Raw genomic sequence first — 23,092 nt, forward strand, 5'->3', positions numbered from 1 at the left:
TTTCTTGCAAAATGAAATCAGCTTAATCTAGCAATGCCTCCTAGTTGTTATTAATAAAAGAATTTATCCTCTCATGCTTGTTGGCTATCTATCATCTCATATCTAACGCGCGCTCGAGGAGTAATCCCGAAGTAATTGATTATCCCATGTATGCCTCGAGGTAATTTCGCTGTGCATAATTACCAATGCCGCATGACACGCGAACATTTTCATGTCACATGATGAGGTTCCTAACTTTTAGTAACATTTCTCTATGTAAAAAATCTCAACGCACTTTTTCTACTTGCCATTTTAGATTACCTTGCTCTTCCACTGCGTACTATAAACCTGAAATAACTTCATCTCAAATTTCGACTCACCGCCTTCGGCTAAATATATACATTAAAAATGAACATAAAAAATAAAAATAAAAATTCCCACCGCTTTCCCCTTGAGCCCACAGTCCTGACTGTTTCTTCACTCTACTAGACTTGGAGGATGGCAAATTTAACAGAGCATCAATCGGACGACGATGACAAGGCTCCGTCTGTTAATAATCAGTTTTGGACGTTTATTGATAAGGTGAGATATGGTCAAGAAATTATTCGAAAGCTTGCATGACAATAGCTATTAATTGAGAATTCCGTGTTAGTTGCTGAAGCGTGGCGGTTTTCAAATCAAGATTACTGTTTGATTCGAGCGAATTGTGGTGTTTTCGTTAGCAAATCGAAAAGAAGTAATCCCTCTAATTCCTTCTAAACACTCTAAAGTTCTTGGTCCGCAGACTTGAAAGATCGACATTGCTTCGGGGACATTGCTAGTTTCTCCGCCGAAATGTTCGGGTTGTTGTTTTGAATCAATGTCGAAACGCGACTGCGCGCTTATGTAATCGGCTTTGACCGTGGCATCTCACTAACAACATCAGCTTGGGGTTGCAGATACATCTTTTTATTATTTACGTACCCTGAATTATAAAACGCAAACTGTAGCAACCAACTTTTACTGACAGACTTTTAGCAGTATGGCATGTGCGGAACTCGTGAGTCTTATATTTGCGTGACCTGCGGCCATTATCGTCGTCACAAAGAGAATCAGATCACGTTATCTCTGGGAAATTATTTGTTCACATTATCTTTTCTAGCGCGGCGGCTGGGAGCAAAAAAAGCATAGTTTTCTAATTTCCCCATGGAGAACGATATATTTTGAGCGAGCATGGAAAATGATCATAAACATCCGCAAATTTTGGTGATACAGGTCTTGAATCCCGACAACCAATCAGTGAAATTTTAGTTTCTTCCCTAACGTTTCACTTGGTCCTGCAGTTTCGATTTTAATGATACACCCGTCAACAAGAGAAATACTGCATTTCTGACTTGAGAACAAGCTACGTCTCTAGCATGTGGCCAAGCGAAACAAACCCGCCGTCAATTAATCAACGGCCAAGAAAAAAATTGGCCTGTGAACACGACAGCAGGAAATCAACGATCACTGGGATCAGTCCTTTTTAAATCTCTTGATCCAGCAGCTTTCAGTTGAAGCTAGAAAAGAGCATGATAAATCGGCAACGAGGGTGAAGAATAGTAAAGAGTAAAGAAAAATATGCTATCGTGACTAGACTCCGTGGCGTGACTTCAGAGAGCGTGCACGACATTTGCTTTTCACGTGTACGCCCAAAATCTTCGGCATGGAGCTGAGCGATTTATGCCAACTTCTGGCGCATTTTGCACGGATATTTGGTATGGACTTGAAACGGATTTAACAGCGATTTTTATGATAAAATTGTGGCGTAAAATTTCCGCGTATGAAATAGAAGAACTTTACAGTATGGCAGGGACATAACTATCCCGGCGGAAAGAAAGATGCCACTGAATTGATGAAGATTGCGGTAATAGTCCAAAGTAACTACAACAAGTTTGAAATGGATATGCTGAATATTGAACCAGTCAAGTTTAGACGTTTGAATGTCATTAAAAAGCGCCAATCCATCGTGAGGTCGAAACTTCCAATACTTCCGGTGAAATGATTACCTGGGGGAGAGGTGGGCTACAGTTTGTTGTAGCTAACGGTTGGGAGTCTGGGTCCAAGCGTCTTCCATTGCTCGGAGTGAAGTTGGGCTTATCGATCAATTTTTGTTTTTGGTTTTTCATTTCCCGACTAATTCTGTAACATCATTGCATAGAGGAAAGATCATGGTAAGATTAAGAGCGGATTGCTTGCATGTTGTGATTTCTTCCAAGTCTGTGATCAAATTGTTGATTGTGTGTTGTTGTTGATACTTGTGTAGGCTGACCCTGTGTTAGAGTTCAAAGAACTGGCTCGCAAGGATGCCTTTCAGCGTATGGAAACTGAGTTACAATCTCTGCTCGCCACAGCACCAGATGATAGAAAAGAGGTAATAACATATGAAATACATTAAGAGTGTTTTTAGATTAAACAGTTTTTTTTATGTCAGCGTTTTGTTTATACATGTAAGAGGTTGAAATCTCGGCATCGTGTGCCGTAACAAATTTAATACGATACTTTACAAGACTTAATTCAATCACTCTGGGGGATTATTATTATTATTATTATTATTATTATTATTATTATTATTATTATTATTATTATTATTTTTATTTTAAATAGGAAGCTTATAGTAGATAGCACTGGTTCTGTAATCAGGGAATACGTTAAATTAAAGAACATAAAATATTTAAACAGGCGTCTCAAAATGTCAGGTACTGCTTATCATGTGGGCATATCTGATGGAACAAGTTAAGTGTGGTGTCCTGGTAACAAGCTTTTTCCAGTGAGGTTTTCGCACTCTTACCGTTTGCTTGCAGAACGAAGAGTCCTAAATGCAATGAAACGTAATTAAATAGAGAGAGACAAGAAAGAGAGATCAGCAGAGATGATTTAAATTGAGTGCATGTATAACTGTATTTGTTTTAATTCAGTTAAGCACTTAACACAACATTTAAACATCATTTCAACCAAGATTTCCATAAAGATGACTTTTTTAATGAGGATGGTTGACTGCGAAAATGGTCGCTCAAAGAGATTCATCTACATGTATAACATATTCTAAAGTCTGATGAGCAAATGGGGACCTTTCTGAAAACCATGTTAAGTGACCGGAAGCATCGTAATAAAAGATTATTATTAATTAATTAATGATCAGTGGAACCTCTTAATTAGATGCAGCCAATTCAAGTTGAGAATTGTTTGTTAATTTTGCTCCATGTGAATACAAACAATTTGTCAACTTGCCAACTCGTCAGCCCTTGTGATGACATCTAATGGCTGACAAGCTGGCAGATTTGGAACAGCAAAAATTATGTTTTGAACAGTAAAAAATGTGCAATGTGCAATGTGATTGATTGACTGATTGATTGACACCTTTATTTAAAAGCAAAAAAATAAATAGGAAAGACCTCAGGGTAGTCCCTTCAGGGAGCTTACAAAGCATCTCTGCTATCAATAGGAGCCCTGAGGTCATTACCTAACATAGAATACACAATAAAAGGAGATATACAAAAAAAGACATACAATATACAGAGCCTAAATTTATGTACATTTACAGTGATTATTAAAAATTGTACTTCCATGTAAGGTTCAGTTTGTTGATAATATGTAACAACAGTAACAACAACACCACAAATTGTGGCCTGATAGTTTTAGCTATTCAGAGAATTTATTGTATAAACATGCAACTTTTGCAGTCAAGTTAATAAAGTTTTACAACATAGACTGTAAAACGCAATTAAATAAAGTGCGACACCCAACACGTGGTAGGCGTTTGTAGTCACAACAACACGAACCTTGTGACTCTGTTAAACTCGTGGATCATTGTCACAGTAATTTTACTGCATGTACTACTGTCTAGTTCTGCCTTCCTTTGTACATTCCTGGTTGGTTAGTTCCTTCAATATACCCTTCGTCAGTACAATAAGTATTAGCATACCTCAGTGACCGACTATCGCGTAACACGCAATCTGATTGGCTACACAGGTGCCGTCTATCGATCGATAGACGGCAGTTTGTCAGAGCGTGCGCGATTTAGCATGCATCATTGCGCAAATATATTAAAATTTATGAAATAAAAATATTTTTTGCTTCATAGATCGATCACTGAGGTATGTTAAAACAATTAGACGGCTCGCTCTCAGTTTCTATTGCCTTTGATAGTTGGCTCGGGGCTTCGCCCCTCGCCAACTATCAGCCAATAGAAACCTCGAGCTCGCCGTCTAATTGTTAAATAGTTAATATGTAATTTAGTAATAGTTGAAATAGTAAGTACCATTAATTAATAGTAACTGTTGTAATAGTAATAGGAATGTATTGTAGTGTATTCACCAGTTAGCTATTCACCTGACGCGGCTGTGCTAGATTGACTCTTCACCTATAGAAAACGCTGCCTTGCAGTCTAATAAAACTCAAATAGGCAAGACAATAATATTGATCCAATCAGATTCCCACTGTGTCCACAATAAACCACATGGTTAACAGGGCTGTCATTAAGAGGCGGGGGCCGGGGATTTCCCCCGGTTACTAAGAACATGGCCCCCGGCTAAATTTCATAGGAAAATAGAAGAAAAATAGAACCAAAAGAAATTCCTAGCTGTTTGATTCCTCGCCTACTTGTTGTATTTATCCAGCAACTTGAAATCTTAGTGACAGCCCAGTGATGGTATGTCGACTAATCATAATTTTTGCATTTGTTTTGATTAATTTTGTTTTGCAGGAGGCAAAGATGCATGTTAGAAGTTTTAAAGAGTTGTTTGCTCGATTTCTGGAAGATGCAGGTCCATCAGTAGAATGGGACAAAATCAAACCTCCTCCAGAGGGATCTGTGAGTGCATGTTAAATATGTTTCTAAAATTATAAGTATATTTAAACGATGAAAGATATTGTTTGAAATCCATCTAAAGAACCCAAATTGGAAGTTGCCAAATCTTCACTCTGGCAGTTAAAAGGTTTCCTACAAAAGGGGTGTTTTTTTGGCGAAAGAGTGAGAGAAAAGCTCCAAGACTTTCCCAGTTTAACATGCATGTTGGATTTGGTGCATGGAGAGGCAAAATTTCTAACAAATTAATTTTGGTACAAAAAAATTTAGTAGTGTTAAGAACCCAAATTCCCTGTTGCAGGCTAAAACTGGGCAAGTTATGGAGCGTTTTTCTCAGGGTTTTAAGCACCAAAAGCCATACTTTAATGCCCCTTCAATTGTTGGGGTTGGGCACAGGAAGTGGAGAGTAAATTAACTCAAGCTATAACTAGAATGACATATCACAAGTAGCTTGGAGCATAAAACATTAAAATGTTAAGTTTTAGCCACACAAAAATGACGTGCAAGTTAACAATTAGCAATTCAAGAAAGAAAGGCGAAGTAGTGATTGTAAAATGACCATATACACTTGTCACCTTTAGATTCTTAAGTACGGTGAAATACCAGACGCTCCAGAGGGTGATGTCAAAGCAGCTCTGAACAAGCTAGTGGTCATCAAACTTAATGGAGGTCTGGGCACAAGTATGGGGTGTACAGGTCCCAAGAGTCTAATCTCAGTTCGCCGTGATTTGACATTTCTGGACATGAACGTGCAGCAGATTGAGGTGCGATAATTTGTAACATTAATAATTTTTGTGTCTACGGCTTCTAGAGAAGCGTAGACACTATGTTATCGGGTTGAGTGAAAGAGTGAAAGAGTGTAAGAGTGTAAATGCCACAGGAATCCCAAATGGAATCCTATCGAAAGCCGACGCTAATCCTCGACTGACTGAGATCTAAGCGATTGTATTTCCGGATCAGGACAATGGCGACAATACGGTAAATGATGTTTTCCGATGTTGATTTGCTTTTTACAAATAGTTTAAGTGATGATTTGAACCAGAATTCTGTAACTTCTGTAATTTTCATTGCAAATGTGCCCCAATTTACTGCGCAGGGCTCAAAGTTTATTTTTGACTTTGGGAGCAACTGTGCTACCAGGTGTAAATTTCTAAGCGCACTGCCGAAATTTTAGGCGCGCAGCTAAAAATTTTAGGAGCACAACTTAAAATACTGGTAGCACCAAAAAGAAAAATCAGAAGCTTCAGACATTTTATCAGTGATCATTGATAATGGTGTCATGACGACACCAACACGTTGTTCATTTTTTTTGCTTATTTTTGCTTGCCGATCGTTTACAGCATGGTAATGTTTTATTTCAATCGTGTGTTTGTTTCTTTCAGCCTCTTACTGTACGTTTGCGATAGCAAATATACTGTTTCATTTTTTAGAATATTACATGTTATGGTACGTTAAACAATATAATAAGAAAAAACGAAGGTAAGGAATAACGTCATTGAATCCTTTCGATCAAACGAAATACTTCAAGTCCCACGGATCACCAACTGAAATTAATTTATCTGGCCACTTTCTGCAGGAAAGTTTAGGTCGCCTTGATCTCTGCCCACTGTTTAACCACTTCACAACTGCTGTAGTTGGGTCAAATGTGTTGGAAGGCAGCAGCCGGCTGTTTGAGAATAAATTGTGTTTTGTAAATGAGCGTTTCGAAAAAGAGAATAAATTACATTGTTGACTGCGCATTGACTTAACTGAAATAAAATTCATTGTTTCACAGGAAATACGTAACACTTGTACTTGCCTTGAAGAAAAAAAGTCTCTTAACCCAGATTTTTTAGACATTCTTGACTCTTTGATATCGGCAAAGCGAACTAAATTGCGCAAGAAAGCACGTGTTTCAGAAGGTTGCCTTCACTCGTACGGGTCAGCGGTGCGGTCACAAAACCGAGAAGAGTCTGGGGTGGGTTGAAACACGGACAAGACTGATGGACTTGGGAAAACAACAAATAAAACACACACTGATGCAAGAAAAACGGTGTAACTTTATTATGTGGAACCTAATTGCGTTACATCCACATTTGAATTTATTATTTCAAGCTTCTGTTTCGTGTTTAATCAGGCAGAGTACACAATAATAATTATCAGGTGAGGAATCAAAGTAACCCCGATTCAGGCGCACTGAACTTGGGCGTTTTTAGGCGCGTGAGTGCGATCACATATGATTTTTCAGGCGCAAAATAAAAAATCTAGTCGCATATGCGACCAGCTGGTCGCTAACATTGAGCCCTGCTGCGAGTGATCGCTTTGAACAAACACGGAGTGTCTTCAAATTGTACATGCGTGTTTGCACGCACGCATGAAAACTGAAAGTTTTTTGCCTCTAATAGCAAATGCTCATTTATTTCAATAAGATGTTTTGTTGGAAAAGCTTTTTGTTGATTTTTGTCAATTCATATATGCATTTGAGAAGCGACAAATGCGTAATCAAGGACAATTTGCATAAGTGGGTTGAAATTTGATATGCCAAAGGTCTTCATCAACATGCCGTGAATTTTAGATAATTTTGCGTTCAAGTGTGTTTTTCGGCAAATAATTAATAGTAACGATATTATTTTACGTCAGAAAACATTTGTTTAATCATTCCAGTTTAATATGCAGTTAATTTTGGAAGCCAATGATATTTATTTATCTACTGTGCATTTTAAACCGCTGCAGGAAAAAGTTAATTTATGCGAAAACTATGGAAACACGACAGGAGTCAAAGGGTTAAAGAATGCTACTTGCCATTAATAAGTTCAGTATAGATTAATTAATAGTTTCTGTTGTATTTTATGCCTACGTTTCAGGTTAGAACTTTGCTTTCAGTACTTTATGTTTAGAACTTTGCTGCATTGCTTTCAGTACATAGTTGTGGTTCACGTTGTAAGATTATATAATATATTGCTTATGTTAGAATAAAGTTACAGTTCTCTTCTTACAAAATGTTTGTGGTAAACGATACCAGCTTAATCTCAATCTCACCAGTATTCTGTGCAACATTTTTACAACCATTTTTTTATCTCTATCCTATTTCCACTGGTCCCTCTTCGTTTTCATTTCAGTCTTATTTCCCTTTTCTTCAATTCTTTTGTATCACATTTCTATACCATAACTGCAGTAGACACATGCAGTCTGAGACTGCCTATTTTTTTTTATTAGTTTCTTCTGAGAGACAAGCTCTAGAATGTGCAGTTCCGAAAAAAATCCACACCCACCCCATGGAAGGTCATTGGAAATTCCTAGGGGGAGGGGAGTCTTAATAGCCAAAATTTTAGAAGCAAAGTATGAAGGTAGACTGGAATTTTCTGGGGGAAGGGATGGTGCAAAATGAAAGACCTTCCATGGGAGGAGTTTGGCTGGCAATATTATTGCAGAAGCACATACATGTACAACCTTAAGGCTGGTTTTCACTAGCGACGGAGTCGGAGTCGGAGTCGTAAGTGGAGTCGTAAGAGCGCTTATGCCCTAGTGAAAATAAAAAATCGGAGTCGTAAGCGGAGTCATAAGCGCGACGGAATCGGAGTCAGAAGAATCAGAACGTTTACATTTTCTTCACACTCCGCTTAGGACTCTGTCGCTTACGTTCCGCTTAAGCAAAGCCGTTTTCACTAGATCATAAGCTCTCGATTCTGATTACGACTCCGACTCCGACTCCGTTGCTAGTGAAAACCAGCCTTTAATTTCAAGAGGGCTTTGCTGCCATTTTTTGAAGTTGCTGGTGAAGTGGGGGGTGGGGGAGGAGGAGGGGAAATGGCTTGAACAAAGAGAGAAATGAAATTTGTGAGGCCATCAATAGAAAATTAATGAAAGGCAGTTTATGGTTGCCACCTTCCCAAGATAAATTGTTTGCTTTTGTGGTCTAATACACAGAAACTACTCTTCATATTAATAAAATAGTTTACGTTTGACTAAGGAGGAAGGCAATACCAACTTGAAAATGTTGGCCTGTTGTTTTAAAATTCCTTCCTTGTGTCTCACATAAAAATGGTAAGCCTAGTTGTCACTCGACATTCGTTCCTTGAAAATTTGCTTGTTTGCATCTTGTTTGTGATCTGTTTAAAGCAATTTGCATGTGAGCAAGGTCCGTAAATATACATTTAGTAGCAAATTTTTGACCAAAACAAAGAAAAGCTGGGGATTGTACCCATGTCACCAGCCTCACAAAGTCACCAAAGTAAAATTAATGTTGTAATATGTCAAGCACAAGGAAGAGTGTTTCATCAGATATCCAAACACTGAGAAGTAGGTTGAAAAAACGAGGTGCAGCCGAGTTTTTTTAAACGACTTCGAAGTGTTTGGATATCTGATGAAACACACTTTCGAGTGTTTGATATGGCTTCTCAAATGATCAATAATTCTTGGAGAAATTCAAGGCTAAAGTTGGCAAAATTTTATGGTAATTACGATCACATATCCAAACCACGGTCACGGTAGTGATTTTCTTTGTTTTCTCTTGATGAATAATTTATTAATGAGTTTGAGAACTAACTTTGAAACCCTGATATATGGGTTGAAAAAATCAGTTGCGGCTAAGATTTTTTTAAGCTACTTTGAGGTGTTTGGAAATCAGATGACACCCAAACCATTAACAATCCTTGGAGAAATTCAACTCAAAATTAACTAAGATAAATTAAGATCGCATTTCCAAACCTCCTACATCATAGTAGCGATTTCCTGAATGTTTTCTCTTCATGAATTAATAGCGAGTTTGTGAAAGATCCTTTATCAAGGAGGAACTTTTCATTTTTCCCCACAGCATTTAAACAATCGTTATGGCTGCTCTGTTCCTCTTGTGCTCATGAACTCCTTCAACACCCATGAGGAGACTGTAAAGACCCTAAGAAAGTACCAAGCATGCAACTTAGAAATCCACTGCTTCAATCAGAGCTGTCATCCTCGTATTGTAAAGGAATCTTTGCTTCCTCTGCCAAGTGTTATGGGAAAAAAGAAAAACGAATTTAATGTGGAACAGTAAGTAGTAAAGGATATTGTGTAAGTAAATAGACCCAGCTTCTCCAAAATGGTGACAACAGATTTGAATGAGTTAAAATTGAGCTTAATGTAAAACTGATACCAGCACTGGAAAGAACACCTTTACTTTAGCAACCTTGCAAAGTTTCAGCATATGCATATTAGGTGTTACATCAGCTTAGGAAATGCAAGATGAAATTTGACAAATTTACAGACGTGTGTATGACTGGGGGTATACGTCATACCCCCAGTCGTACAAACGTCTGTAAATTTTTCATTCTTCAACTTACATTTTCTCAGCTGATATTACACCTGATATGCTGAAACTTTGCAGGGTTAATTACTAAAGTAAAAGTGCTCTTTCTAGTGCTGGTATATGTTTTTAGTTTTAACTTTATATTTGAATTTTCAGCCGCCATTTTGGAGAATGGTCTATTGGTATATTTTAGTCTTTCTGATGCTTTCACCTCCTGAATATGTTCCAAGGTCATGCCACTTTTGATTATCATAGGAATATTGATTCATTCAGCTGATGCGTGCACCTTAGCTATGGTGTGGGTGGGGTTACATGTGCGCGTGGCTAAAAACCCTTTTGAGCCTCCTTAATTTGGACATTTTTAACCGCCGAAAATCCTCCTTTGAACCAAACAGTATTTAAATATATTAATTTTTGCAAACCTCCAAATGTGGAAATGTTTAGTGTCACAATAATTATAATAATATTATTATTATAATTATTATTAAAAATAATTTCAAAACTTATTTTACAAGCACTGATTAATTAAAATACAATCAATTTAAAATTGAAACTCCATACAAACTTTAACACAATCAAAGGCTCCTCTGAGCCAACTCGTGAATGCAGATGACACATAGCAATTGAAATTTAGACGGCTACGGGAACTTCCTTGAAAGCTAAAAGAAATTATGTCTTTGCCCGATTATGTAACGAAAAATAACCATTCTTGTACTCTTGTATTCTGATGCGCCGATAAAAAAAAATCACGTGTTTTTTTATTCAAAGTTCATAGAAGCACGCCATGTGCAGCTACGTCATGCAAATTCGTGTCCCCGATAGTCCGGGGCTACTGGATTTTGCGATCGGGCTAGTGGATTCTAACCATCACTTGCCCGATGGGCAAGTGACGTTTTTTTGGGAATTAAAATTACAAAATTACTGTAGGGCAAGCCGATCTCACAAAGGGAAATCTGTTCAACAAAGTATCGCATTACATTTCATGCCCGACATAAATGCGTGAAATTTTTCCTTTGGAGTTCAGTCCACGTAATCCTCAAGTAAAAATAATGAACTATGACAAGCTCTTGCTAAATAAGAATTATTTATCGACCGCGTCCTTTTGCTTCCCCATAAATTACCAGTTGTAAATTTCGAAAATGAAACATTTTTCCCTTTGAAACCTCTATGAAAGCTGACAAGATCTTAAAGTGTTCATTTCACCAGAAATTTGCATAATTTTGTTTACGACGTCAATGATGCGTGACATGGCACGTTCCGCTTTCGCGTGAAAACTGACAAATTAAATTATTTTTTAATTAAATTATTTCTAAATTAAATTATTTTTAATTCTTAAAAGAAACCGCACTCTGTAGAAAAAAACTAAAAAAACCTATAACTTTGCTCAGATTCAACGAAAAATCTCCATTCTACACTAAAATGATTGTCAAATTGTTCTCTACAGAATGAATGAGAGAATTCTGACGCGTCGTGAAAAAAATTTTCACGTTTTTTTTTTTCACTAATTGAGTTTACGAGCCCGGACTTTCTGAAAAACTGAAAAAACTTGTAACTTTGCTCAGATTGAACGAAAAATCTCCATTCTTGCACTAAATGATCGTCAAATTATTCTCTACATATTGAATAAGAATTTCCTGATGCGCCGTGAACAACAAATGTTCGCGTGTTTTTTTCCACTAATTGAATTTAAAACTCATTCACTGCGCACGCCCGAAAGTTAACGACAAAACCGACCGATCGACCAACCAACCAACCAAGTCCACAGTCAGCTATCGCTATAACTCGTTCATTGCGCTACGCGCATTCACGAGTTAAAAACCACCTACCTAGATCAAAAGGGGCAAAATTATACATTGTCATCTTAGAACTATCATAGTTATTATTATTATTATAATTATTATTATTATTATTATTATTATTATTATTATTATTATTTGCCTTTTAACTTGCAAAAAGTTGCATTATCACAAAACTTTTCATGTGATTAATATGTTCTCTGTTTCATTTTTTTTCCATTTTAGTTGGAATCCACCTGGTCATGGAGATATTTATCGCTCATTCTACAATTCTGGTCTTCTTCAAAAGTTGATTGACGAAGGCAAAGAGTTTATGTTTGTGTCAAACATTGATAACCTTGGAGCGACTGTGGATATTAATATCCTTTAGTGCATAGTCTTGTAAGGTGACACTGGGAAGATCTGATGCTACTTGACTATAATAATTATTACACAACAGGGCCGGGTTTTTCGAAAGCCGATTAACGCTAATCCACGATTAAAAGTTAACCGAGGTTTTCGTCTCGCTTATTAAAAATGATTTAAAAAGTTCTTAGGCCAATGGTAAAGAAAAGTCTAAGGTAAAACTTAGGACAAAAATCTTTTGTACAAATCCTTATGGATTAGTAAATATACTAAAATCAAAGTTCACGTTAACCCAGGATTATCTTAATCGGGCGTTGAACAACTGGGCCCAGGAGTGACTTCCTTCCTCTTTTCTTTGATTCATTGTTTATTTTTTCCCAGTACCTCTCCTGGAAGCAGTTCAAATATGAATTTTATATTGCTTACTTCCATCTCTTCACTGTGATGGGTATACACTCTTTTTATATATAGATATGTATATATAAGAATATTGTTTCTCCAGACCAGATTTTTCTGCTGATGTTAGGCTGCGAATATTTGAGTGAATATTCTTAGATTATGGCATATGACATTTCTGTTCTAGAATGTTTTGGGTTATCCAAGTGTTTGGTGCCATTAGCATCCAACATTTGGCTAGTGCAGGTTTTTATTGTTTTATTGGCCAGCTTTGTTATTAAGCAAAAGGAAGAATTTTATATGGTTTAGTTAAAAAATTGTATTTGTATTTTACGAATTTTCAACACACAAAATTATTATCTTCTTTTCAAAATATCTCAGCCTCAGATTTATTCTTAAAATATTCTTAAAATTTCCCAAATTTCAGCCTTGATAATCTTATAATAAAAATAAATTCTTATAAAAAAGTGTGTATTTAGAATTTACAATATGACCAGTTCCCAGTTGGCTTGATAGCTCAGTTGGTAGAAAACTGCGCCAGTTTCCCAGAGGTCATAGATTTGAATCCTGTTCAAGCCTGAATATTTTTCAGGCTTTCTTTCTGCAGCTGCTTAAGTTGCACACATAACTGCTACATGGTCTCTCATTGTTTGACCTGCCGACTGCTCCTTTTGCCCCCCAATCCCAGCCCTATGGTTGCGTTTACAGCGCTAGCTCAATATATTTTTGAACCACGTCTTATCCCTTTAACCGAATCCAGATATTTTGAGTTATATTAATAATCCTCCGCAGACGCCTGCTCCAGAGTTCATCATGGAAGTTACCGATAAAACAAGGGCTGATGTCAAGGTACACTTACTAAGAAGAGTTCATTAGAATTCATTGTTAAAAGCTGGGTGGTGTTTTGATGTAGTTTTAAGTCATTTTTGCTTAAATTTGACAGAAATTCACAAAATGGTCATACTCCTGTCATGTTGTTTGATAGCCAGCTCTATAAGCTTTAATTTGATATAAGGGTTTAGGTATCTGCAGTTGAAACTGGACGCGCTACATCGCTTGGACACCAGACACCTCTGAAGGTACACTGTAACCTTAACTGCCACCTCGTTAGCGCAGTTGGTAGAGCACTGGTATACCATGCGGAAAGTTGTAGGTTAAAATCAAACCCCAGCCAGACCAACACTCAGGGTCTTAACCCTTTAAGCCCAAATAGTGATCAGCATCAAATTTCTACTCGTATTATCATGCTTATTCAACTCCTGAGGTCATGAGAATTAAGGATATGATTACCCAAGGTGAATTTTCTTGACATGTTAATAAGTTCTCCCCATTTCTTTTATAAGAAAAGTATGGGGACAAGATAGGAAAATTTGTTCTTTAATATTAGGGGTTAGAGGGTTAAAATAACTGAGGAGAAGGTGCTGCCTTTGCTTTGACATCTACATTTGAATGGTTAGACCTTCATGTGACTTGGATGACTGCATAGAAATGGCGGTCCCATCTCCAATTTGGGAACATACAAGAAACACTGAGGATCAATGCAACAGACCCTGTCTGTGACCACCCTCAGTGCCGGCATGTGTTCTGCTTGGTGCGTGATTCTCTGAAAGGTTTCTGGGTGAACGAGACCACAACTCTCTTAATACAGCCAGATGTCAATGGGATTTGCCGAATTCTGAGGAACCAGTAGACATAGATGTAGCAGCACACTTGCGGAGCTTGACCAATGCACAGCTCTACGTACAGTGTCTCCCCCAGTCTCCAGTTGTAGTAAATTTATGGGTACTAGCAGACCATTAACTGAAGGGGTGCGTGGAATAAGGCCCTAAGTGACTTTTGATGTGATATCAAATTCTCCTTTTATTTAAGAAAATTTGGAAGGAGATTCTAGCAGTTTATCAGAAGTCACTTAGGGCTTTTTTCCAGGCACCCCTTCAACTGTTGTAACCATTTGTACAGAAACTTAAGGTTCCGTCTATGGTTCTGTCGACCAGTGTACTCGGGCCTAGGTGTGACTTCATCTTACTTTACCAGTGGTTAGCAGACTTGCCAGTAATTCAATGACAGTGAAAATGCTGGTGATGACAGTGATGGTGCTAATGAGTTACCTTTTTCATACAGGGAGGAACACTCATAGAATATGAAGGGAAACAGAGACTGCTAGAGATTGCACAAGTTCCTAAAGAGCATGTAAGTTGTTAATTTGAGAAATGAATATTGTAGCATTAATTTTGATTAATGGTCAGACCCTTTAGTGGTTAATGTATTTCATCCTGTGGAGTTGGATCACAATGAAAATTTGTATGTTATGTTTTTCAATGGACCTCTCATTCTTAGAAATACACGTGTACTTTTATATTTTGTAAGCTACACTGTACACCAAAGAACTTTCTCTCTCTCTTCCTCTCCTTTTTTCATTGACTTGTATGTAACTATGTGAACCAGAAGAGTGCTTTAATCTGGTCATCGTCATCATCATCATTGCCATCATTTTTATAAATGTAGACACATATTAAGTTTTGAGCAATACAAGTGGCACTGGTAATAATGACAGGTTGGTACATGTATAAGGTCACACAGTAAGTCAGAAGTATCTGAAATTGTGCACTATTGTCTACTAATTATACCTAAACATACCTTTTTGGTATGCTTCTCTGGCATATCAGCAGACGAGTTTGGTCCAGCCATGATTCGTATTTTGGTGAGACGTAGTCGAGCCAAAATACCCATGGCGAGACCAAACAAGCCTGATATGACGCCGAAGCGTACCAATAAGGTACGATTAGGTATTTAACGTTACCAAATTCAGCCAAAAATCTGGTGATATTTTTAGTAGTTACGTTAATAAAATCTGTAAGCCGTTCTATCGTGTGGCCCGCGAGGAGAAGAGTACGAGTCAACAAACGGCAAAGAAAGTGATGAATGAAAAATAATTTCACTTTGAGTTTTATACAGCAAGCAAAGTGACAAATCATGGTTGCAAAATATGTGTAAAACCCTTCTCTGAAAACAAGAAAACTACAGTGTATGCCTCCAGTTTAGTTTTGGCGGGAAAGTTTTTACTCTTTTTACAACCGGAAAACACCAGCTAAATCTTAAATTACGAGGTTTAAAGAAGATCCAACTACAAATTATTCCTGTTTGTAGAAGAGGTCCTTGTTTAGTTTTTAAAATGTCATTGATAATAATTAAAGTACCCAAATTTAGAGTTAAGTATTGCTGGATGAAAGTGGCAATTATAGGTCATCAGTGTCGACTGAGTATCCATTTTGCAGGTTGATGAGTTCAAGTCAGTTAATAAGTTCAGGTGAGTTAAAGAGACAGAAGTTTTATAAACGAAATTACTCTGAGGAAATGCTAACACTCGAAGTGTCAGCCCTTGAATCTCTTTACAGTGGCCAATTTATTTTTAGTTATCAACTCTGTTGTTAAATTAAACATTATTTTCTACTCCCCACCGACGCAGCACCGCAGTTTCTTTAGAAACTCACCCCCTTATCCAAAGAAGATTTATAGTTTGTTTGTTCCTCAACCTTATAAACATGCAAGTTTGTTTTCTTTGTTAGGATTTTCAATACAAACAACTTGTGGATGAAGTTGAGTGCAGTCAAGAGACTCGTAGAAGAGGACAAAATGCATATGGAAGTTATTGTTAACAATAAGGTGAGCGAATGTGAATCTAAATTTAAATGGTGAAGTGCTTTAGTGGAGAGTGGGGAGGCTGGACTGTGGGGAGAGTGGGAGGGGGGGGGGGGGGGGCAACAGAGATAAACTGAATGACGATTCACCGATGGTACAGGAGTTCAACTGACAGTGGAGAGTCTGGACTGGAGGGGACCAGATACAGTCACCTGTGTGAAGATTCACAAAGTAGTGTTATGTTTGGAACACATAGTGAGATAATTTGTATGGATAATTTGAACTGAAAAGCTGGGTGTCTTAAGAGCCTGTACGTGTGGAATTTTAACTTGATCTGTGGTTTTTATCACTGAGAACTGCAAGATTGCTACAAATAACAAAACCATCTTGCTTCTGGATCCCTTGCATGCCAGATTTTTCAAGCTGTTTCAGCCATCTGCAATTCTAGCTCAGAGAATCCAATGAAAGACAGACTACCTGTCGCTGTATAAATAAAAATAAATAAATGCTTTGTTTATAGTGGAAATGCGCTTAGCTACCCAAAGCCAGATTACAGGCATTCCACTCAGAAATAACAGGAAACAAATAATAATCAAATCGAACATAACATGTTAAAAACCCCAACTGGCAGGAGGCAAACCAGCTGGCTATTTACAAGCGTGGCCGATGCGGGGCTTGAACCCGGGACCTCTGGATTTCAAGTCAGGCGCCCCTACCACTGAACCACGCTGCCTCCTAGTCTTGTATTATTCTTTGGGATAGTAGAGCATGTGAAACGTGACTGAGTGCACGATCATCTCCTCACAGGCTCAAGGTGGTTTTTGCTCATGCTTGTATGTTTCACTTGCTCCGTTTTCTCCAGGGCTGTTGTCTAAGGACGCTTTCCATTTGTCAGATCTGGCCAGACCAGTCAGTTTGCGAACGAAATATACCAATTTGAAGGATAAACTTTACCCTAGTCCTTCGAATTTCTTCAAAATAGCGCGCACCATTTTCGGAGCGATTCATTTATATATTTATTTATTTATTTATTTATTTATTTATTTATTTACCTCTGCTCTTCACTTTTATTTTCGCTTTATTTAGCCTAACTATGATTACTATGACTATGTAATATATTTTAAGATTTACTGTAGCTCTGCCATTGATTTTGGTCCCACGTGTAACTATGATAATACTTCGTTCTAATTACTTAACTGAGGGAGCCCATTCCTTATAAGCCGGTGGCTTCCCTTGGGCTTCCTTGCCATTAGTGTTTCAATAATTAGTTTTTTCTTGCTTTTGTACAACTTATGGCAAAAACAATAAACTGAACTGAAACTGAACTGATTGCTTTTCAAGATTTTACGCCAACATCCCTTCAAAATCATGCGTTCGATTTACAGACTGGCCGGCCGGCTGGCCAGCCGTGAGTTCTGACAAATTGAAAGCACCTTAAGTGAAATTTGAAGGAGCCGTCTAGGCCAAAAACTGAGAAGTAAGGAGCCCAACATGTGAAATGTTAGGTTCTGAGCCATTGCAAGAATTTTAGGCGCCCAGAGCAATTTCTTTGGTGCCACAGGCTACTGGGCTCCTCTTAGGCAACAGCCTTGGTCCCTGAAAATAAAAATAAACAAGAGATTACTTGTGGTCTCATGACGCTTGTTTATAGTGTGGAAATCGAATCACCATTTTTGACAAAGATTTTTTTCCTGACTCTTGCAGACGCTTGATAATGGGATGCGTATCATTCAGTTGGAAACAGCTGTTGGTGCGGCCATGAAGAACTTTGAAGGAGCACATGGTACTGTTCGACATTTTGTTTGATGGCCTGATTGATAGCTAAACAAATAATAAAATAACCCACCTTTGCACACAGTCACCGCTTCAACGTCACATTAGGGATGGTGGACATAATGAGAAAGTAGGAAGTAAACAGTAAACGTTGTGGAATTGGTTTTTCAAGAACAAAGGCAAACGTGTCTTGAAAAAATAACCTAAAGCTGTTACAAGAATATTTTTGACAAAATTTATTGTAATTGAGCTGCAAAAACAAATTAGTAAATCTCTAGCTTTATTCATGAGGCAAATACGCATACAAATTATTTCTGTCAATACTGTATTGTATCTTGCCGCACGGACTTTGCGATGTTTACAGCTCAGTGTTTACAATGAAATGATTGGGGCCTTGGCCAGGCCGAGGTTCCTTTTATAGTACGGGTTCGTGTAGGCCAGCTGTAGTTAACGGTCACTTTTCTTCCCTACCCCACCCGTTTAGGTATAAATGTGCCGAGGAGGCGTTTCCTTCCAGTTAAAACCTGTTCTGACCTGTTGATCATCATGTCAAACCTGTATGAAATGACACATGGCAAGCTGGAGATGAGTTCGCGGAGGCAATTTCACACTGTGCCCATAGTACAGCTCAGCGGTGGTCACTTTAAAAAGGTGCGTGGAGAGCTAAAGCTGTGTCACGTGTTCTGTGGTACACTTGACATTTCGTTAGTTTAATTTTAACCCAAACTTGCAGACTACGAGCAGTCACTCCTTTCACTCAAGCGTGCAGACATGCACAAAAGTGGCTTACTTCGAGGAAAAGCGATGCTATGATGGGAAGGCAAAGCCAATTTTAAGGACGGTGCCTTCTAATACCGAAGTATTTTTACCCGGTTTATGAATATGTGGGAAAGGCAGACCTTAGCAAGGGCTATTGGAATCCAAAAAGAAAACTGGGGGTAACCACGCATTTTTTTGAGATAATTAAGCAGCAATTGTTCTACAAAGCGGTAAAATACAAAGCAATGAATGGCGTTTTTTTTCCAAATTAAAACTTTATTATCTCTGAAAAATACATGGTTACCCCCAATTTTCTTTTTGGATACCAAGAGCACTTGCTAAGTTCTGCTTTCTCCGCACAGTTTTAAACCGCACAAAAATATCCCTGTATTAGTACGCATCACCCATAGGAAACTCGAGTATCTCGAGATGCGCAGAGCATATGCGCAGTGACAAAAGTAGGCACCGTCCTTAAGCGTGCTTTTATGATCGTGTTCAACGCAGTCAAGACGAAGAAACTAGACTGACAGCAATCTCTTTCTGGATAGTCGAAAGAGAGAACTAAAAGTGCGCCGTGAGCTTGGTGATACTAAACCAGGCCAAAAATGGCTCGTTGGCTCCAATTCGGTTCTTCCCCTCATCCACTCGGCGCGGTGTGAGAAAGGGAATGTTAGCAGTCTGCAAAGAAAGGGTTTTCTGCTACAAAAGTGCTGAATTAAGGGAAATTAATAAGCAACCCCAACTGCGACTCGGACACGTTTGCCTCAACTGATTGATAAAAGATATGTTGCTTATTTATATCGCCTGTAAAAACATCTTGCTCACTCAGTAAATCCCAGAAACAGTTCACGCTCTCTTTAAAATCCGTAAATTGGTCATTTGAATCAGTTATAAAGAGCGGCTGAGACATGTTCTAAGATATAACGCGCTTACCCCAGTAATCCTAAGCCAAAGGACGTCTCATTACGCATGTTCAACTGCGCTCAACGATAATTTAAACGAATGTTTGGTTTATCAACAGAGTTGGTGACTAAAGGTAAATTGGCCACCGTAAAGAGATTTGAGTGTTAGGATTCGCTCTAATGAAGGGCTAACGCTCGAAACGTTAGCGCTTGAATCTCTTTACGGTGGCCAATTTCCCTTTAGTTAGCAACTCTGTTGATAAACCAAACATTCGTTTCTACTCCGCACCGACGCATTACCGCAGTTTCTTTAGATTCTAACCCCCTTATCGAACGATAACTTAAACCATTTCTTGTATTGTGCTGGCCAACAGGTGAAGGACTTCTTGTCCCGTTTTGAGACAATTCCCGATTTACTCGAGCTGGATCATTTAACAGTCTCTGGTGACGTCACATTTGGCAAAGGAGTATGTTTAAAGGTAGGTTTGTATTATACGGCTCGCCTGCGTGTTCATTTGTCAGCCGTCGATCGGTAGGACTTATTAGGGATGGCGCACTGTGAGAGCACTCGCCTCCCACCAAAGTAGCCCGGGTGAGCCCGGGTTCGATTCCCGGCGTTGGCGCTGTATGTGAGTTTCTTCTGATTGGCTGAAAAAATGGCGCGAGATTGGTGACCAATCACAGAATACTGGAAACCATTTCAAGGCAAATGCGGTTTCATTCCAAACTCAATAGGCCATTTTCGTGATGGTCTCATTTGACTACAACTATCAGAATTCGTTTCGTTTTCCTTTCCAATTCAAATTTTCGAATTCCAGTGGAGAACAAAGAACAGTAGCTCTAATTAGCATGAGAAAACAAAAAACTGGACAATTCTGGTAATTTTAGTCGAATGATGCCGAAAACCGCTCTATTGGTTGAGAAAGTGGCACAAATTTTTGTAGTTTAGCAAAGCAAAAAAACCAAAGCTGGCGTCAAATTACTCAACACACTCTACTATTCTACTGTCTGTTTTTGCAGGGCACTGTTATTGTGATTGCCAATCACGGTGACAGGATCGACATTCCCTCCGGATCTCTCCTGGAAAACAAGATCGTCTCTGGAAACCTCAGAATCTTACAGCACTAAAAGAGTCCAATAAATAACTAACTTCATCTAGTGATTTTAACATTTAGGTATTTTTATTAATTCAAATCCAGAAATTCATTTTAGCTCATTTCAGCCATCAAACTCCTGAGTTTACACCAACGAATATACCATTGAATGAATCCGTAGATTTTCCTGTGGGTTGACTTGTAACGAAAAGCGAAATAGATCATTTCTAATTGCATGTCTATTAGTTTTGTAATGTGTCGCTCATATCTGCCTTGTCTATATCTACATCAACATACATTCGATTGAAAACACGATGTCTCGTGTGAAGTGTGAATCGTAAACAATGCGACCTAATTGAATTATGGGGTGATCTAATTAGCATGCGCGTATTTCATTTTTTTTTTTTTTTAAATCCTTGTCTGCGATAGCGTGCGAACGCAGACGTTTTTCGGCTTCACTACGTCTGCGTTCGCAGGCTATGTCCGCGAGAAATATATAAATTTTAAGCCCTAAACGCGCACGTGATTTTATCTTCGAACTAAAGAAGAATAGGTCAAACGCTTCCCAGAAAGCTTTTGGGTCATGGGCACATGGCTTATACCTTTAACCAGACAACGTTTTCTTTCGAGTGTATACAATAGTTGGTACAGTCCGCAAGGGTAATATCATAGACTGTTCACAGTCCCCTATTTTTGCGTGGGATTTTCAAGACTCGTACGCTTCGATTGAACTGCCGCCATCTTGATTTGTAACGGCGAGCGCAACCTGGGGAGAGTGTCTTAACTATCGAAATGGGTCGGGAGTGAGGAAGAGGGAGAGGGACCCTGACTAGGGCCCCCCTCGGTAGTTTAGACACTCTCCCCAGGTTGCGCTCGCCATTATTAACCAAGGTTCGATCGAAGCGTACGAGTCTCGAAAATCCCGCGGAAAAACTGGATGCAAAGTAGAATTCCAAGAAATGGTGAAATAAAAACGTCTCAATTAGCTCTTAGATGTACTGACGAAGACAAATAAAGGCTGTTGTCATTATTGTTTATTGAAAATAAGGTTTGTGTTTGAAAGTAGGTGTGAAATCTCTTAGTTTAAGACCTTTAGGGCCTTCACAGACGAGGCAAATTGTAATCGACGACTTAAAGTTTGGTTGTCCATAACCTGTATGTTTTGAGGGAGCCTGAAAACTTGCTTGAAGAGCGCATGTGTACATCTTGCAGAAAATTAAAAAAAATGTTTAAAATCGTTTACGTAGTCTGAAATGTCAGCCGTCTCCCTCCGATCCCCCTAACCCACAGGGGCTGATGGCTGACATTTCAGACTATCTTTTACGTCGCTGCAAAAATAGTCGATAGTAATCGATAACTTACTCGCAGACAGGAGAAAGTAAGTTGCTGATGACAAAACTGCCGCGTTTGTTGTGGACAAGAAGTTTTCTTTTTGAAAAGGAAAACTACTTTGTTGTCGACGACTTTATTTTTCACCATTTGTACATAGTCGATAACTTGATTCACACACGAGGTGTTTTGTCATCGATAACTTTTTGTTATCGACAACTAAAAAGTTATCGATAGTAGTTTGCCTCGTCTGTGGAGGCCCTTAGTCTCCGGTACGACTATGAATTTTTCCAACAGAGAAAGAGTGCACACGCCTGAACCAGTGTCATTTTGGCGGGCAGACGATGTAGGTGCCCTTATTTTACTACACTTTTTGTTTTTATAAGAACGTCTAATTTTGGAGCTGAGGCTGAATGTTCTCATATTTTTTTTGCGATTTGAGGCTGAAAACGTTCTTAAGATGTTCTTAAATTACATGGTATACACTACATGTATTTCAGATCAATGCGGACGTGACCAGGAAACTTATCATTGTGCATTGCCCGCTGAGATATGGTATCAAGAACGGCTGATTATGACGAACCGAGATGTGTGTCACCATTGTTATACAAAACATGCCCTTAAGTATTTTGCTACAGTTGTTACCTTGATTTTATATACAGATTAGCAAAATAAAAACGTTCTTAATCGACTCTCAGCCTGAGGAATGTTCTTAATACGTTCTTAAAATTTTGGTTAATCTCAGCCTCGACGTTCTTATAAAAAAGGTTCTTATAAAAAAAACAGAGTGTATACGAGTTTTTGTGAGAACAGCGTAGTGGCGAAAACAAGTCCTCAAAAGGTAGTCTGCGTCTTAGAAGGTCCAGATATTCAAGACTGCCTTCGCTTTTGATTTCCTGCGCTGCAAGAAGTTTCTTCCGACAATTTTCCTAGAGCGCGAGGGCGGGGAGGCACGCTCCTTTCGCCCTCGCGTGTCTCCCTCCCTCGCGATC

General features: G+C 38.5%; 2 protein-coding genes across 2 annotated transcripts in view; one reads left to right on the top strand and one right to left on the bottom strand.

Annotated features, from left to right (window-relative positions):
* LOC146473297 (UTP--glucose-1-phosphate uridylyltransferase-like) overlaps positions 1 to 21,818 on the top strand; it is a 24,874-nt gene extending 3,056 nt beyond the window's left edge. The window contains exons 2-15 of the mRNA XM_085118544.1: positions 469 to 561; positions 2,264 to 2,371; positions 4,703 to 4,810; positions 5,386 to 5,568; positions 9,597 to 9,811; positions 12,089 to 12,232; positions 13,375 to 13,453; positions 14,726 to 14,794; positions 15,880 to 15,911; positions 16,171 to 16,267; positions 17,948 to 18,026; positions 18,501 to 18,667; positions 20,052 to 20,156; positions 20,698 to 21,818. Coding sequence (XP_084974670.1) covers positions 478 to 561; positions 2,264 to 2,371; positions 4,703 to 4,810; positions 5,386 to 5,568; positions 9,597 to 9,811; positions 12,089 to 12,232; positions 13,375 to 13,453; positions 14,726 to 14,794; positions 15,880 to 15,911; positions 16,171 to 16,267; positions 17,948 to 18,026; positions 18,501 to 18,667; positions 20,052 to 20,156; positions 20,698 to 20,805 — 1,578 coding nt within the window. The 5' untranslated portion in view covers positions 469 to 477 and the 3' untranslated portion in view covers positions 20,806 to 21,818. The remainder of the gene's footprint in view (positions 1 to 468; positions 562 to 2,263; positions 2,372 to 4,702; positions 4,811 to 5,385; positions 5,569 to 9,596; positions 9,812 to 12,088; positions 12,233 to 13,374; positions 13,454 to 14,725; positions 14,795 to 15,879; positions 15,912 to 16,170; positions 16,268 to 17,947; positions 18,027 to 18,500; positions 18,668 to 20,051; positions 20,157 to 20,697) is intronic.
* Positions 1 to 23,092, bottom strand: part of LOC146473296 (melatonin-related receptor-like) — a 55,454-nt gene that overhangs the window by 9,489 nt on the left and 22,873 nt on the right. The window lies entirely within an intron of this gene.

The sequence above is a fragment of the Pavona decussata genome, unplaced genomic scaffold (genome assembly GCF_977016875.1).
Source record: "Pavona decussata unplaced genomic scaffold, jaPavDecu1.1 SCAFFOLD_94, whole genome shotgun sequence".
NCBI lineage: Eukaryota > Metazoa > Cnidaria > Anthozoa > Scleractinia > Agariciidae > Pavona > Pavona decussata.